The sequence below is a fragment of the Limulus polyphemus genome, unplaced genomic scaffold, assembly GCF_000517525.1.
Source record: "Limulus polyphemus unplaced genomic scaffold, Limulus_polyphemus-2.1.2 Scaffold1528, whole genome shotgun sequence".
NCBI classification, from domain to species: Eukaryota; Metazoa; Arthropoda; class Merostomata; order Xiphosura; family Limulidae; genus Limulus; species Limulus polyphemus.
Window position 1 is genome coordinate 16,254 of NW_013667138.1, and position 17,769 is coordinate 34,022.

General features: G+C 33.4%; 1 protein-coding gene across 1 annotated transcript in view; it reads left to right on the forward strand.

Annotated features, from left to right (window-relative positions):
* The window catches only part of LOC106463952 (DNA-directed primase/polymerase protein-like), a 68,736-nt gene that overhangs the window by 5,397 nt on the left and 45,570 nt on the right, over window positions 1-17,769 (forward strand). Inside the window, exons 2-3 of the mRNA XM_022391585.1 lie at window positions 401-591; window positions 13,457-13,622. Of these exons, the coding sequence (XP_022247293.1) occupies window positions 570-591; window positions 13,457-13,622 (188 nt within the window). The 5' untranslated portion in view covers window positions 401-569. The remainder of the gene's footprint in view (window positions 1-400; window positions 592-13,456; window positions 13,623-17,769) is intronic.

A 17,769-nucleotide genomic window follows, 5' to 3' on the forward strand; every position in this document is an offset into this window, starting at 1 on the left:
AAAAGTTATATCATGAAAACTATAACAAGCACAAAATGGTTACAAGGTCGATTTCAGCGATTGAGACTGTGCTGAAAGATTAAAGATGTTATTACTTCACAAAATGCATATACCATTCTATGCAGTAAAACCACCAAGGCACAGGGAAAGAAGCAAATGGATATTCTTATTTGACATTGGTCAAGTGTGATAAAGGAAGTTAAATTGAGTTTTCTAACAACACTAATGTTCATACATGCAGATGCCAATGATGTAGCAAACAAGGATACTTTATAAGGGAATGCCCATGTAAACATTAGTCTATGTGCTGGTAGTCCCAATGTCAGCACTGTATTTGAAAGGATTATCAATGAAATAATTATTGAGATAAGTGCATATAGATTTGTAATATTGGTTCTAGTATACAACAGGAAGAAAAAAGATAGGATATTCAAAAAATTCAACACACACTTCAGCTGGAGGAGTACTTTTTTGTCAAACATATCCAAGTTAGATGGCCCACCCTACATCCATCTATACAGTAGTAGGCAGTGAAAAAGTACTTAGAACAGAAAAGAAGTTTTGAAAACATGAAAGGTTCAGGAGAATCAGGTAAATATAATTCTCATCCAGTAGCATTTCTTTTATTTGACTAATTTCTGGAAAATTTTCAAGCCAAATTGGCATATATTCTTCACAACTTTCTTTCTGACATGGTTAGAACACTGAGTAGATGGTATGAGAAGTGGAAGTCGGAAACAACAAGATTCATCCTAGTGATGATGAAATGCTAATTAGGATATCAATTAGAACTGTGATTTGAAGTCTTAAACCTGAATTAAGGAAAGCCTGAATAAAATAAGCCTTGAAGCTATTATTCACTTTGAGACATCTGTTAAAACAATTTCATGTAAATCCAAATATAATCAGGAAATCAATAAGCCCAAAATCGGGCAAAGAGAAATCCAAATTTCTGACCACTCTTGGTTTTAAATCAAAATACCTACCTTAATAATAATGATGATGTAGGGCATTTCTTTTTAGAGGTGGTGTCTTACTTACTGAATATGTTTCTTCTTGTGAATAAAATACTGAAACATTTCAGTTGTCTTCATCCAGACTTTCAGAAGGATAAAAACATGGTGAAAGCCATTAACCCCCCATTTCTACTGCATTGCCTCAAACAAATGTTGACACTGATGTTACTATTGTAGTAGACTAATGGAACTTTTACTAGTTAGAGAGCATACCTGAAGGATTGAGCTGCAATAAGGATAAAAAAGTAATGTACATAGTTGACCTGTACCGGATTAAACTGCTTAGCATGAAACACTGCATGGGGAAACTAAAATATGTAGTCACTGGTGCTTTGGTCATGGTACATGGGAATGCTAATGTTGGGTTTAGCTTTGACTAATGAAAGGACTGTTACTCCTAAAAAACATTCCTTGTTAACTAATGATTGTAAAATTATGTGTCACAAAAGATGTAAGAGAACACAAAGACCCACACGTTTCCAACATCCCAAAATTTATCCAATTGCCCTCATTCTAAGTGCTGGCATATAATTAACTTTATCATTGTTCATCAAAAAGATATCAATGATGTGAGGATTACCAGGGCTATGAGAGGTGCCAAGTGCTGGACTGATCATCATCTTTTCCAAGTAAAACTCAGTCTTCACTTAGTATTGCTGAGCAGACTTGAATAAGTGAACTAATCATTGCTAACCAGCTGGTGTGTGTGTTATATTGATAACTACCTTTATGCCACCAATTTATTAAACAGAAACATGGAGTCTCGCTAGGAAAATTTTAAAGCTGTTGTTTACACTGCAGCTCTTAAGACTTGAGTGGAAGACCAGGAAACATCAGTACTGGTTTCATGATAATGAAATCACACAGCTTTTAATCCTTTCATCACAGGCAGGTCAAAGTGTGCATGCCATGATTTTTTGGACAGGTACATTCAAAATTTAATTAAACTGCCATATTATCATTGTTAGGGTTATATATATATATATATATATATGGTTAACTGTGCAGTAGGTGTCTGTGACTTATTGGTAATAAATTTCAACAATAAACAAATAGCACACAGTTCATTTGTTTCAAAATAATATATTAAAACAAGTCCATCATATATACAAATATATGTTATGCAATTAATCACTACAGTTGTATCCACAGCTTTAAATAATTGGCCACACAGGCTGGTTCAATTACTTTAGAACACAATTGACAAGATGAATTATTCTCCTCTGCTCTGTTGTTACAATACAATCAGTGATAATTTCACTTTAAAAAAAGTTCCATTGTATGCTTTTTATGGCTAAACTTACAAACACACAGTCTAGATCTGTTATACTATATATATCTCACTAACTTTGTCTTACTTGAAGTACATTTTGGATGTGTATTTACAAATAGCCCAACTGAGGCATATAACTTTCTACACACTGCAATAGATTGATACAATAATACTTGAGAAAAACCTAGAAGGTTCAAGTAACATGACACAATAATACAACAATCACCAATGTGTGACAATTGAACTACAAAATCGTATGATTCGCACAGTTATGTAAACAATCCAACAAACTATCGCTTCTAAAAAGAACTAAATTTAACATTCATATTATACTAAATTGAAACAGTTGTGTATATCTAAAAATCATGCTATATGAATAAACTTGGTATCAAAATGTTAATAAATCAAATTTTGATATTATATATTTTAAGTTTGTAATTTCTTAAGGATACATTTAAAATATCCTCCCCTGGTATTATAATTGTGTCATTTGCTTTATAGGTCTTCCCTGTTCTCTAATTTATTTACCACCCCTCTGAAAAGTATGAAATTTTATATATGTTACTCACTATAATATAAATATTACTCAAGCAAAGCATAATTCTTATAGCTTTTAATCTTGTTTGTTTACGGAGCCATAAACTAAAAACTCAGACCCACTTGCCATGCCTTCCATCACATCCTCTTTTTCACAAATTGCCAATAGTTTTATTTGGTGTTTAATAGTATATTATTTTTAAATAAAATAAAGCCAAAGTTTTAATCTGTCAAATGACATGTTATATTACATTATTTTTTGTACATAGAATTATTTATTTTATTTCCATTTCAGACTTTATTCCCACAGGAAACTTGTGATGAGTGTAATTGAATTTTTGAAGACTGTTATACTTAGAAAGCCAGAAAAGTTGTGTTAGTTATAGGGCATTGTCTGCTTTTTGTATGTTTTATTTATATGTTCTTCAATGCATTATTTAACTAAATCAAAAATTTAGTATAGTAGTACCAAGTATAAAAAGGTAAGGTTAAGTTTCATCGACAGTCAACAGCAGAAAAAAGGAAGACCCAAGTGAGTACTATATTTTTTCTTTTTCCTGTGTATTCTTTATTTATTATTATGAAAGTAACTAAAATGTAAAAAACTAGAAACTTATTAGGTTAGATTAGTTAAGATAAAAATAAAAGTTCTTAATGAGATATTTGCTAGTAGCCCATGTGTTACCTAATTCAGTGGGGTAATGTGAGCAGCATGTTTGCCAAGTGATTTACAACTTGTGTGGCAGGATTATTAGTTAAATGCAGCTCAAAGAGTAATAACACTATTAAATTAAATTTAAGTAGAAACAGATGTATACTGTTATGAGTTTATGCTATTTAGGATAAACAACCGTAGTTTCCTGTTACAATTTGTTATTTTTCTAGAAAAGAAAAAAAAAAAAAGGTGATTTAGATTTATTTCATAATTTTTATGGTGGTTACGAGATCATTCAAATTGAATGACTGTATAGAGTTATGGTAGAGCAAGTAACAGATAAAATATAGTTTTACTGAAAAAATGTTTGAAATCTATTTAGCAGGTTTTTAGAGATAATGTAAATGAAATTTGACAATTTCCAGATGAAGAAAAGTATTTTTGATCTTAGCTAGAAAATCACTTTGCACTTAGAGAAATTTTTGATAAAATTACTTCCAGCCTGAAGAAAAAATTCATCATATGCTTCTAATAAAGCTGTATACTATATGCAATGTAGTACAAACTAAATTCAGAAATATCTGGTAAATGGTGGAACAGTAAGACAGATGAGATTCAAGACTGTGATAACAAAATGGATTTGAAAAGTTTCTTTAGTGTCATATGAACAGTTTATGGTCCATATTTAAACAGCTCAGCATTTGTTTATAGTGTAGGTGGCAATACATTTATAATTGTTAAATTACAAGTACTAAACAGTTAAGCAGGTCACTACTTGAGCAACTTGCGAAATAGTAAATCGAACATTATCAATAAGGCTGTATACAGTCTTTTGTAACTGCCCCTGAAAGAGAACCTTGAAGAAGAACCTACACTACCTGATATTGTCAAGACATTTAAACTTTTCTCAATTTGATAAAAGAGTTAGCACAAAGGATCACATATAAAGTGTAATAGACTTAAAATAAGACCCAAAACTCGAGCTCTTTCTAATAGTTGACTATTCTTCTTTTGCACACCTTGAAAACAACCTTCCTTCAGGTATCCTCTATATTCCTAGCAATCCTCCACTAAGTTCCAAACCTGATGAGTCTGAACCTTGATGTCCAATAGAAAAATCTCCCACCCTCCTCAAACTAAACCTTCTCTCCATTACAACTTCCCAATCATATTCTAATCTCAACCATACCAAAACTTTCAAACGACTTAGAAAACTGAACGAAAAGAGACTGAGATATATTAACCATACTGATGTTTTAGAACAGCACTTACAGTGTCAAACTATACTTAAATCACTTAATCTGAATCCACCAATTACCATAGGGGTCAATGACAAACTATTTTGTTTACAATGAAAGAAAATCCTCCATTCCACCTCAGTTGCACTTATGAATCTCACACAAGACTTCTGCAAATCCACAGTAGCTGATCTTGATAAGAACATTTCTTTTATAATAAATTCCGAGAACACAATTTCTACTAAACGTCTCTCAGATGGGAAAGCACCAGGTTCTGATGAGATCCCAGCTAAGAACTACAAGTACATGAGGCAACATCTGGCTGAAACACTGACCTACCTGTTTCAACTAAGGTGGTGTTAAAGAATTGTTCTACAAGTCCTTAACCCTATGGTGCCCGGATTCACTATCAGAGAGAAGGTAACATTGCTCTTGTTACATTTCGTTACAGAAATAAAACTAGTGGGTGAAATGGGTTGAAATTAGAAGAAAAAAAACATTCCTAAAAGTATGTAGTTTTAGAACAATAAAATATTAAATTTTTCCTTTTTTACTATTTCTAATAAACATTCATTATTTCATTTAGTTATTTGCACTCAGACTCTGAATAGTTCACCTGCAAGGTGATTTTTATATGAAGTATAAAAATACTATTTTTAATCTTACAGTTTTCACATTTCATTTGCATAATCTCTAGAACCTCATAAATGAATATCAGAAGTTTTCTGATTAAGGTTTATATTTTATTTTCCATATTCTCTACCATATCGCTAACTATCTGTTATTGTCAACATACAGTACAATTAAATGTTTAAAATTAACAAATGGAAATGTGTAAATACCTTTCAGCTCTTCATAGAAATCCACTAGAATTTTATTTTTCTTATATCTTTCATATCTTTATCTTTACACTTATAGTTTATTTTTATTTCAAACTCTTTGTCTTTTATCATTTATGCCAATACATCAACTGATGCCCATAGGCCGTTATGAAGTTATTTTGGCAGTCTAAACAAGATGGCACTTATAGAAACCATCTTGTTTATTACTTACCTTTCACAATCCATGTGGCAAGTTAAACTGTTCAAATATGATTTTTTAAAACAAACATAATACATAATTAACTAAAATATAAATGTAAGACTTAAATACAATTTAACTGTCTCTTTAACTATAGCATAATTAGGTAAGAAAATACAGTAAATGCTATAGTCAATTAAGCAGACAACAATACTAACAGCAGTACAAGTACATCATGAGGAAAACTGCATGCCAACTTCAAATTAATCAGTGGTGGAATATAGTGTAAACTATGCTCTTTTTAACAATTATCAACTTTTTCAACTAACTACATATACTTTGTAGATCTCAAGGCAAAATATAGAAAGTTGGTGTGGCAACCCTCAAGAGTTGGAGGAAAATTTATATATGTATCCCAGAAAATGCAGCTGCAGACTTTGTATCTCATGTGTCAATAAGCCAAACACACATACATTAGTATCTACATACTCATGTACATTGCCAGCTTATGTGGCTAAGAGTGAGCTGCTGCTATAGTTGAGATTTTCTATAGTGCTCATGTGACACAAAAACTGCAGTTTTTTTTTATGTTTCCTTTGATAACATAAAAATTCAAATTTTAACATACATTATAATGTTGATTTTATTGACATATATTGATAGTAAAGTGGTTTAATTAAATTTTGAATGTAATGCAGTATGATACACAGAAAGGAATTTAAAAATGGTGCTGGGTGCCATAGTGTTAGTCTACATTTACACTTGAACAAATTTCATACTGGCAGAGGCACCATTAATATGATATCTGCCAAAATTTAGAGGGCACAAAACAACACATAGACCTTTACTTCATATTTGTGGATCTAAGGAAACTTCTTGGTGAAGTTGGATGTCTTGGAAAATTCATCCAGATGGTATGCTAATTTTATGATGTTATGACAGCAAGAGTAATTGAAAATCTAGGCCTTTTCAGATGACAAATGGTTTATGAGCAGGCTGTGTGCTAGCATGCACCCTATTTAGCACCTTGTTTACTGCCATGCTGCCATATGCTTTCAAAGCCCTGGTCTTTGGTGTACATACTTATAGAATTTTAAACTGATAGTAAACTTTTCAACCTGTGACAGCTCCAACCTAAGTCTAAAATCTATGTAGAACTGTTTACTGATGATTATATTCTGGCAACCCACATACAGGGAGATCTACAGATTATAACTGATTTTTCCTTCATCTCCTTTAAGCAGTTATGCCTAACAATCAACCTGAAAAAAACTTAAATCATGTATCACTCAGCTTCTAGCAAGCATTATACTACTTCAGTCATTAAAATGAATAGCCGTGTGTTTGACAGTAGTGGACAAATTCACCTACTTAGGTAGCACTTTATTCTGAGTTTCCCTAGCAGATGAGGAGATGAACCTCAGGATAGGTAAGGTTAGTGCTGTTTTCAGGAACCTGTACCCAAAAGTCTGGGATATGAGAAATAATTGGTCTTGTGACAAAACTGATAGTATATGTTGCTGCAGTTTTAACATCTTTATTCTATGCTTGTGAAACCTGGAAGATTTATGCCCATCATGCTAAAACATTTAATTACTTTCACCTAAGTTTTCTTAAGAAGATTATAAAAATATACTGGCAGATAAGATACTTGATATAGAAGTACTGTCAAGAGTTAAACTCCCAGGCATTGAAACAGTGGTCATGAAGGCACAGCTGAGATGGGCTGGTCATGTTATATGAATGCATGATATCAGATGGCCAAAAAAATGTTTTACTCTGAATTAACCAAAGAAAAGCATAAACAAGTAAGTGCTATAAAGACAGTCTTAAAACCGATATTTAGAAATGTGGCATATCTGTTTCAGGTTGGAAACAAATGTTACTGGACAGTGCATAATAGTGGTTATTAACTTTTATATATCTGCTCTTGCATTTGAATCAAGGAGAATTCAAAAGGCTAAAGAAAAAGAGCCATGAGGAAACTACAATCACAGATATCAATCTTCTGTTGACTTACATTGTGTGTAAGAAAGTTCCAAGCAAAAATAGGACTGTATAGCCATTTTCCAGCCCATACACACTTAAATGAGTGAAATAACAAGACAAGGAAATAATTGGCTATCATACTCAATTGTGATAGGACCATCATAATGTGCAGCACCTGGAGGTAGAAAGAGAAGAACAGAAAAACAAAAAGCCAGTGTCCATAGATTGCTACTTTGACAAGATTATCTTTCCCCCCTTGAAAAAAAAGTAAGTTTGAAGAAAAGAAGCTAATAATGAAAAAGAACAACAAGAAGCCTTAAAAGTGTTCAAAGAATCCATTGCAAAGCTTAAACAAGCAATTTAATTAGAAAGCATTAATCAAGTATTTTGTTTGTTTTTCAGATCATACTGGAAATGGTAAGAAATAAAAATAATGAGATGAAGAAAACAATTATAAGAGATGCAATAGCTGAGAAAGTGTATGTAATGAAACAAAAAAAAGCATTTTTGAAAGGATTACTCTTCCCAACTTCCTAAAAGAAACAGTAAAACAGCTTAAAGTCAGACCTTTTCTCAATAATAGCAGTGATTCGGTGATCTGATGATTGAACAATAATATGCATGAGTAATAATTCCAGAGTTATTACCAGTGGAATACTGAATATTAGCCAAATGTTGTGATTTCTAATTTTTCTTTTTTTTTACAATGAAGAGTTCTTTTAGCTTTGTGTGATAAAGGGAATTAGTATGTTTTTTATTTTTACATTCTCTCTTTACATTGTGATTTATTTGTTAAAGCTGGACCATTGTATATTACGTTGTAGTTTGTAGTGGATCTGTAAAATATGCATGTGCTATCATAATCATTGAACTTTTTTGCTATATAGCTCAGTTTTTATATAACCTGATAGTTGTTGATTTACCACTTGCTAATGACAGAAATAACTAACATGGCAGTAGCTCTTAAAATAATGTTTTCCTATCAGTTTGGAAGGTAGTAATTTAATATATATTGGAAAGTGTTTAGTTCAGTTACTCTAATATAATCTTTTTTTTTTTTAGTCTTTAGCTGAAAAAGTCATACTGTTCAGACTAAAATACTATTCCAAAATGTCATTAAATTAGTCAGTGCAGCCACTATATCACCATGAGGCATGTCTTACCAGTGGATTAGCATACTCAGCTAAGTATTCAGTTGTACTAAGCAATGTAACATTTGACATACAAAATATACTTACCTCTCCTCACACTACACCTATTACTCGACTGCTAGGGTTTCTTTACCTTTGCCTATCTAAGCTTTGGTCTGATTTTTTCTCACTTGCTTCATTCATTTATTCCCCACTTAAAATGCCCTTGGCAATATCTGTCTTGTTACACTCTCCATCTGTGTCAGTGTGCCCTTTGTCTTGGTTCTACATAAGCACCTCCATCAGATAATGATGTCACTTCTTTTTGACAAAGCACTCACTAACAGGTTTCTCTGTAGTACAGCTATTGGAGGTACTCTGAGTGTTGTTCGTGTTATCTGTTTGATTTAAAAAAAAAAATTGTTTGTCAAGCTGATATAAGGCATGAATTCCTGAATCAATGTATATAGCATGGAAACAAATCAAGTCTCCTATCCCACCTCTTATTATCTAGCATTGCTCATGAATCATGAAACATATGTTTGGTCCGATGGTGTTTCTTCGGGGGCTCTGAGGCTGCAATTGCGGATGATTCTGGACATCCATTATTCTATCAGCTTCTCATGAGGCAAATTTTGATCAGCACCCTTCGGTTCGTTTTCTTCCTTTGGTACATCGTGTGTGATGTTTTGGGTCTTTCCCCGGTTGCTTTTGAGTCAGCGCCTTCTATGATGGTGGAAAGGTCTGAGGGCAAATACTTAGTTCTCCTTCAACCATGGACGTTGTAGTTCATGCAGGGAGGTTTATTGCTCCATTATGTGAAGGGACAACTATGCCTTGTCTACCACATTTGTCAGTATAACATGCTTTAACCTACCTCAGCCATGTAGAAGCATATTTAGACTCGAAGAATAGTCGATCTAATCAGATCACAATTTTCTAAGATTTGTCTGACTCGAACTATGGTGCTGAGATATTTATCATCCTTTTACCTTTTTTGGAAGCCTCTTAGTAATCACCACATAAACTTGATGACAAGTTAGGACCATTGTTAGCATCCACCTTGGTTTGATTGTCAGCTTCAGTACTGTCTATAGTCTTTTGACTGATATGTTGTTAGGATTTGTTATATGTAAAAGAGTTGTTAGAGGGCATTTGTCTGTGAGACCCTGATTTTTGCAGCCGTTCCAGAGTCTTTGGATTCAAAGATTGATGTTGCCCATCTGCATTCATCCTTGTCGTCGTTGGCTTCTCGATTTTCTTTGGCTCCTACAGGGAGTCATAGTTCTGCTCTTAATCGTGTATTCTGACCACAAACTTCAGCCTCTCTGTCCATTGGTACCCAGAATAGATTTTGCTCATATCCACAAGATTCCTCTGCTTAGTTGGAATGCCTTTAGGGTCTGTGGAGGCTTGGCTCCAAGAATTTTTGGACATGTGGAAAACCTTTACCATGAATTCATGAGTACCACAGGTCCTTGTGTCAGGATTAGTCATTCAGTTCACAACTCCACCACCATTACTACCCCCCCCCCCACCCCACCCTGTAGTGTTTCTGCCTCCTGCAGATCCTCGCATTTCAGAACATTGTGCCACGGCTCTTAGAGATTTGTTGATCAAAGGTGCAGTGGAGCAAGTTGTTCCAGTTCTTCCTCAGTTTTATTCCCATCTCTTCATTGTGCATTGTTCTTCAGAGCTCCCAATGTGTATTACCCCTCCCCCCATATTCTGCTAGTGACTTGCTGTGTATGGTCCGTTGCACCATAGCCACTCTACACCTAGGGGCACATCCTTTTACTCTCACCCACATTAATGTACTCTTTGAGATTGAGATTCCGATATATTGTGGTTGAGATCCCTAATTGACCATTCTTCTCTCACATTTGGGTGTGCTCCTCCAATTTTCTGCCCATGTCTGCATCACCTCTTTCCATACTGGGCAAAGAGTATGGCTGGTACAAAAGTGATAAGGTCTCACATATGATCCTCTAATGGAAGGATTTACTCTTTTAGAATGTTCTATGGATGCTTTTGAGAAATGATTCTTTGTTTTTCCCTCACACCAGTTCTTCCACCTATTCAATATGGGATTCTAGGTATTCATGTGAGAGGAGGTAATGTACTGTATTGGAAGTTATAATTTTCCTATACTGAAAATATATTTCAGATAGGTACTTACTTACTCTCATACTTCTCACCCTTCCTCCCCACTGAAAACTGGTGCTTCCATTTTCTGCCAAAACTCGAAGTGATAGTTTGGTAAAATGGAATAGAGGGAGTTGCATGCATTAGGAGAGAGTGTCGCACTCCTATTGGTAGAGGGTTGTCACATGATGATTTACATACAAGATGCAGTTGAACTATTTGATTGTAAACTACATAGGAGCTCGAGCCTTGTGGCATGCAAAAAAATTTTGCATATAGAGGGCAGCACTAAACGAGAATCGCTATTTATGTGAGTGGAGGTAAGTACCTAATGGAAATACATTTTCAGTTTAGAAAAATTATAACTTCTGATACAGTACATTACCTCCACTTAAACTGGTGGTTTTTGGTATTTTATTTTTATGTAAGAAATTAGATAAAATTTATTGAGTAAATTTAAACTTTGAAGTATTTTGTTTCTTTTAATGTTTGTGATAACATCTACGTCTTTATCCCTTGAGGAAGAATGCTCATATTTGGGTGTGATAGAGTTAATGTAGCAGTAAGAAAAAGAAGAAATATAAAATTACAAATTATTACAGAATATTAAAAGCATGATGCAAAATCAGATAAGATCATTTATGCCCCTCAGTGGCTCAGCAGTCACTGACTCATAAGGCTAAGAATTAGGTTTTGATACCTGTGGTAAGGTGAGCATAGTGTAACTTATTGTGTAGCTTTTTGCTAAACAACAAATGAACCAGATCATTTATCTGTTTTAGTCCATACTAGTACACTCTTTAAACAATACAGGAATGTCATTAAGACCTGGGTTTGAGGGTTTTTCCTAGCTGTTTTCATTAAGAAATTCTAATTTTACATTAAGGAAACCCATAACTAAGATTCAACTACTGTCTTGTGAAGCTCACTTTCCAATATGGTAAATTACCTCCTCTCACATGTATAGCTGTTTTCATTCAGTGCTGCCCTCTATATGCAAAAAAATTGCATATCACAAGTCTTGAACTCCCATGTACCCCATAATCAACATTGTTCAACTGTGTCTCACATGTAAATCGTCAACCTTCCAGCAATACCTTCCTGATGCATGTGACTCCCTCTGTTTGATTCTGTTCCTGATGCTGCTTGGTTATGGACTGGAGTTGACCAGCCTTGTATGTCTATTATGCCCTAGCCACTTTACATCTTGGGGCACATCCATTTTAGCATATTCCTGTCTGTAGATAGTTCTTCAGTCTTCTATGGGATTGAGCTTCTGATATATTGTGGTGCAGATTCCAACCGAATTGGTTTTCTACCCCTTTTTGGTTGTGATCCTCCCACTTTCCACCCATGTATGTGACACCTATTTCCACATTGGGTGAAGGGCATACCTGGTACAGAAGTGGTGTGGTCTCCCACTTGGATTCTTCTCCCAACAGGGATAACACTTCATGGGTGTTCTTCAGACTCTTTTGAAGGATACTTATTTCTTTCCTTTGCACCAGTCCCACCACCTATTCAAGGTGGGATTCAAGCTCTACAGGTGAACGGAGGTAACGTACCGGATTGGAAGTTATTATTTTTATGTACTGAAAATAGATTTCTGATAGGAACTTACCTCCTCTCAAACTTCCCACCCTTCTCTCTGCTTCGTCTCAAAGTGATAGTTTTGTAAAAATAGATAGAGGGAGTCACATTCGTCAGGAGGGTGTGTCATACTATTATTGGTGAAGGGTTGTTGCATGATGTGAACCATGTTAATCGTGGGGTATGCGGGAGCTGAAGACTAATGGCATGCAAAAAATGTTTACATATAGAGGGCAGCACTGAAGGGGAACATCTAATATATGTAAGAGGAGTTAAGTACCTATTGGAAATCTATTTTCAGTATAGGAAAATGATAGCTTCCATAAACTTCAGTTGTGTAGAAACAACAAACCACCATCCCTGACAAGAGTGAAAGAAAAATTCCTATTACACAACATCTTTTGTATGTTGAGATCATGTGCTGTTTAATTTGTGAATAATACTTTTTTTTTACATGAGGAAACATGTAGTATCCTTATTTTTCAGTTTAGTAACTTATAATACAATTCTGCATAATAGATTTATTTGAATCTCTTGTTACTATGGTTGAAAAGCTTACCTATTTGTAAATATTAAAAATACTTGTGACCTGTCTCACATCAGAGTAGGTGAGTGACCTACTATTTAAACAATCCATTATTTCTCTGAGAAAACTTGCATAATTTTGACTTCTACATGTATAAGTAATGATTTTGCATATTTTTGAAAAGATTAACATTTCTGACAAATAACAAAAAAAGGGTATTAAAATTGTTTTGTTTTGGAGTGTCATGAGTACAAAAAGATGCAAGATTTTTTTTTTTTAACAAAATAGTATAGGAAATATAGACAGTTTTTTTTTATTCACTTTCTATATTTTTTAGGAACTCCAAGCAAAATATACTTCGACTTAGAATTTGAAAAAAAGTTCAACCCAACTAAGCATGGACCTGATCTGGTGAAAGTTTTCATAAAATGTGTATGTTACTCCCTTCATGAGATTTATGGTATAGAAGCTGACAGCTCTTTATTTTTGTGGTTAGATGCTAGGTAAGCTATTCCTGTATGTAATTAAACCTAAGATACAATTATACTTGCAAAACATCACTGTCTTTTAAAATATTGTTAAAGATGCTAAAAATGCTTTCCTTCAACTTCTGAATACCAACAAGGTTGTTACACTTAAAATAGACATCTGATAGTTAGGAATAGTTGTTACAGGGTTGAGTACATTATCTGAAAATGATTTTGAACATGCAAGTAAACAAGATGTGTGACAACCACAACTAATGTAAAGTTGTAGTGTAATGACATGTATCAGAACTACATTTAGACATATCTTAGTGTTTTGTAGGAAGTGTGATGCCACTGAATATTTGATGACTTTTGGAAAGTATATGTAACAGCTCTTTCTATGCAAAATATTCTTATTCTCAGAACATAAATATGTGTTCAGCTTTAGAATTCCTAGATTTGGGTATCCCTTGAACTTAATGGCATTGGAAATCAAAGGAATATGGATCAACTTTGGAGCAAGGGTTTTCCAGAAAAAAGACCTGCAACAAGTTATATACCAGATATATTTAGCAAAGTATGGCATCTTGTTACATGTGAACATCCATAAACATAAAGGTCAGTGGCATGAATCATCCAAATGACCATGTAAAAGTGACAGAATTCACATGCATACAGGTTTTTTTCATGTATATTCATTCAACCATTGGATTCCTCAAGTAGCTGGAGAATGAAATGGGTATCCATGCTATTCTGTATGAAGGCATAACAGTTTGTGTATTTCTGTGTGATTAGACTGTTGTAATGAGCTGTGGGAAACTTTTTTTTTTCTTTTTATACACTAGGTGTATTATGGACAACATGACAACTGTACTGGGGAGCCTTTTGCAGTTGTAATTATGCTGCAGGGCTATTATCAGTATGCACAGTTGTCAAATAGAGCATGATTGGATGTGATTACATAAATTGTAATCGCATGATGAAGCTCCAAAATCATCTTATTGTAATGTACTGAAACTGGATACATAAATAAGCTTTGAATATTGATGCATTTATACATGCTTAAACCTCAGATACCACTATAGTTTCTATGCTTAAGTCAGATCTCAGCAAATCCAGATTGCCATGGTGACTAAAATTTCATCGTGGTGCCTAGTATTTTATTCATGTGTAATGGATGTGCTAAATAGAAATCAAATCTAGAATAGTTTTGGACTCTTGGAAGTCTGGAACTATTTTCACATTCTTTGAATCCGAAATTGAACTTTGTTTTTAGGATTTTAATGGTGGATTCAGCACTTATTTATGTTTTTTCAGGAATGAAGTGATGTGGTTGCACAGCATGTTACTAATTTCTTGCAATTTTTTGTTTCGTCTTTCTCTCAATTCAACCAATCAGTACACATTTTTATACTCAGATGGGACCAAAGGCAGTTAGTTCAGGCAATGCTATCAAGTGGTTGTTGATATCATGTGATCATTAGCATGCACTCATTGTTGTGAAAGTAAATAAATATAACCCCATTTCCTGGTACAAACAGTAGTGAAGTTGGGTTAGGCATACCAAAAGGCCTTTGCTTATCATTGTATAGTGTTGTCATGCTGAGTAAATTAGACTTATTCTAAAATAACCTGCTTATTGATATCACAGTGATTATTTTTATTTTACTTTTATTCATTGCAAGAATCCACCTAATTTACAATTATTTAATGTACGAGTTTAATAATTACACATTTTGAAGTTTAATATAAGTTGTATAATAAAGTTTAATAATGAACCCTTTGTTTTTTAGTGTAAAACTGTATATCTCATACCATAACCACACACCCGACTCAAAATATATTCTATAACTTTTTTATATTGGACCTAGCTTTTAAGTTTTTGGGCGGGATCCTAGATCTCAGATTTTTGTCAAGGCCTGGCTGAAGTCTTTCATTGCCATGCTTAAAGATAAATAACTTTACTAATGCCAGGTATAATTTGTGGTTTACATTAAAAAAAAACAAAAAAAGACAATTTAATATTTCATTACTTCCCTGAAACCTGAAAGTGGTAAACTGTGGGAATTTTAAAAAAGATTACTCTTTGCTCTTCAACGTGGTACAAAATTTCAAACTCCCATCAGTGCTTTATAGGAAAACAAATATGTGCCCATGGCAGTGAAAAATTAATCAAGTCTTTTATATAAATATAATTTATGAACTTCCCCACATACCAACCACAAATAATTTTGCTACAATGATATACAGTGGTGATTGAATGGAAAGTAATGCTCCTGCTTTGCACTTGTTATTGGCTTCACTGATAACAGTATGAGGTCTCACTTGTCTGATGTGAGAGTGCTTTATATTAACTTATCATAAACATATGAATTAACAGAATGGGTAGGGGGTGGCTTGGAAGATTATGGACATTTCACACTAGTCTGGCTATTATAAAACATTTAGAAGAATTCAGTGTTTTTAAAATTTTTCTTTATTTAACTTTGGTTAAAGTTTAGAAACACTTAAACTACAATGTTGGTGATTGATCAAAATTGTCTAACTATGAATAGATGTCATGGTTGTACTTTTATTCACAATGAGAAAGGAAGGAAGAACTTAAAAATTTTAGAAAACACGGCAAAGCATTTTATCAAATTTTCTCAAGAGTAATTTGATACAGCATCTTAATTTCAAACCAAACTTTTTCATTATAACTGTCATAATTGGGAAATGACTATACAACATTAAAGCTCATTAATTTGTAAACATGAAGTATCTTTATGATATACGTTGCTGTTATATTATTGCTGAAAGAATCTTTGTCAGCTCTGTTTCTCATTCTTCATTGTTATCACTGTTAAGAATCCATGTGAACTTTATGGGTCACTCTTGACTGCGTGGATCAATTTTATCTTATCATTAATAAGAATTCTTGTCAGTTTTATATTTCACTCTTAATTGGGTGTATCAATGTTATTTTATCACTGATAAGAATTTCCTTGTCATCCTTGTTTCTCACTCTTGATTGTGTGTATCAGTATTATGTTATCCCTTATAAGAATCCTTATTAGCTTTGTTTCTTTATCTTGATTGTGTGTATCAGTATTATGTTATCCCTTATAAGAATCCTTATTAGCTTTGTTTCTTTATCTTCAGTGGATGTATCAATGTTATTTTATCACTAATAAGAATCTTTGTTAGCTTTGATTGTAACTCCTGATTCAATGTATTCTTATTATGTTATCACTGATAAGAATCCTTTTCAGCTTTGTATTGCACTTGATCAGATGTATTGATATTATGTTATCAATTATAGGAATTTTTTTCTCATTTACAATCAGGTTTATCAATGCTATATTATCAATTATAAGAATCCTTGTCAGCTTATTTTCTCACTTTTGACTGGTAAGGATACTGGTCACCTTTGTTTCTCACTTTTGACTGGGTGTATATTGATATTATGTTATCACTGGTAAGAATACTGGTCAGCTTTGTTTCTCACTTTTGACTGGGTGTATTGATGTTGTGTTATCACTGGTAAGAATACTTGTCAGCTTTCTTTCTCACTTTTGACTGGGTGTATTGATATTATGTTATCACTGGTAAGAATACTTGTCAGCTTTCTTTCTCACTTTTGACTGGGTGTATTGATATTATGTTATCAATGGTAAGAATACTTGTCAGCTTTCTTTCTCACTTTTGACTGGATGTATTGATACTATGTTATCACTGGTAAGAATACTTGTCAGCTTTGTTTCTCACTTTTGACTGGGTGTATTGATATTATGTTATCACTGGTAAGAATACTTGTCAGCTTTGTTTCTCACTTTTGACTGGGTGTATTGATATTATGTTGTCACTGGTAAGAATACTTCTTGGCTTTGTTTCTCACTTTTGACTGGGTGTATTGATGTTATGTTATCACTGGTAAGAATACTTGTCAACTTTCTTTCTCACTTTTGATCAGGTTTGTAGATGTTATTTTATTGCTGATAACAATACCTGTCAGCTGTGTTTGTCACTAGATGTATCAGTGTTGTGTCATCACTGATAAGAATCTTTATTACCTTTATTTCTCATTCTTTGTCAGTTTTATAAATGTTATTTTATCACTGATAACAATACCTGTAAGCTTTGTTTGTCACTAGACATTTCACTTTATTACCTTTATTTCTCAGTCTTTGTCAGATTTATAATT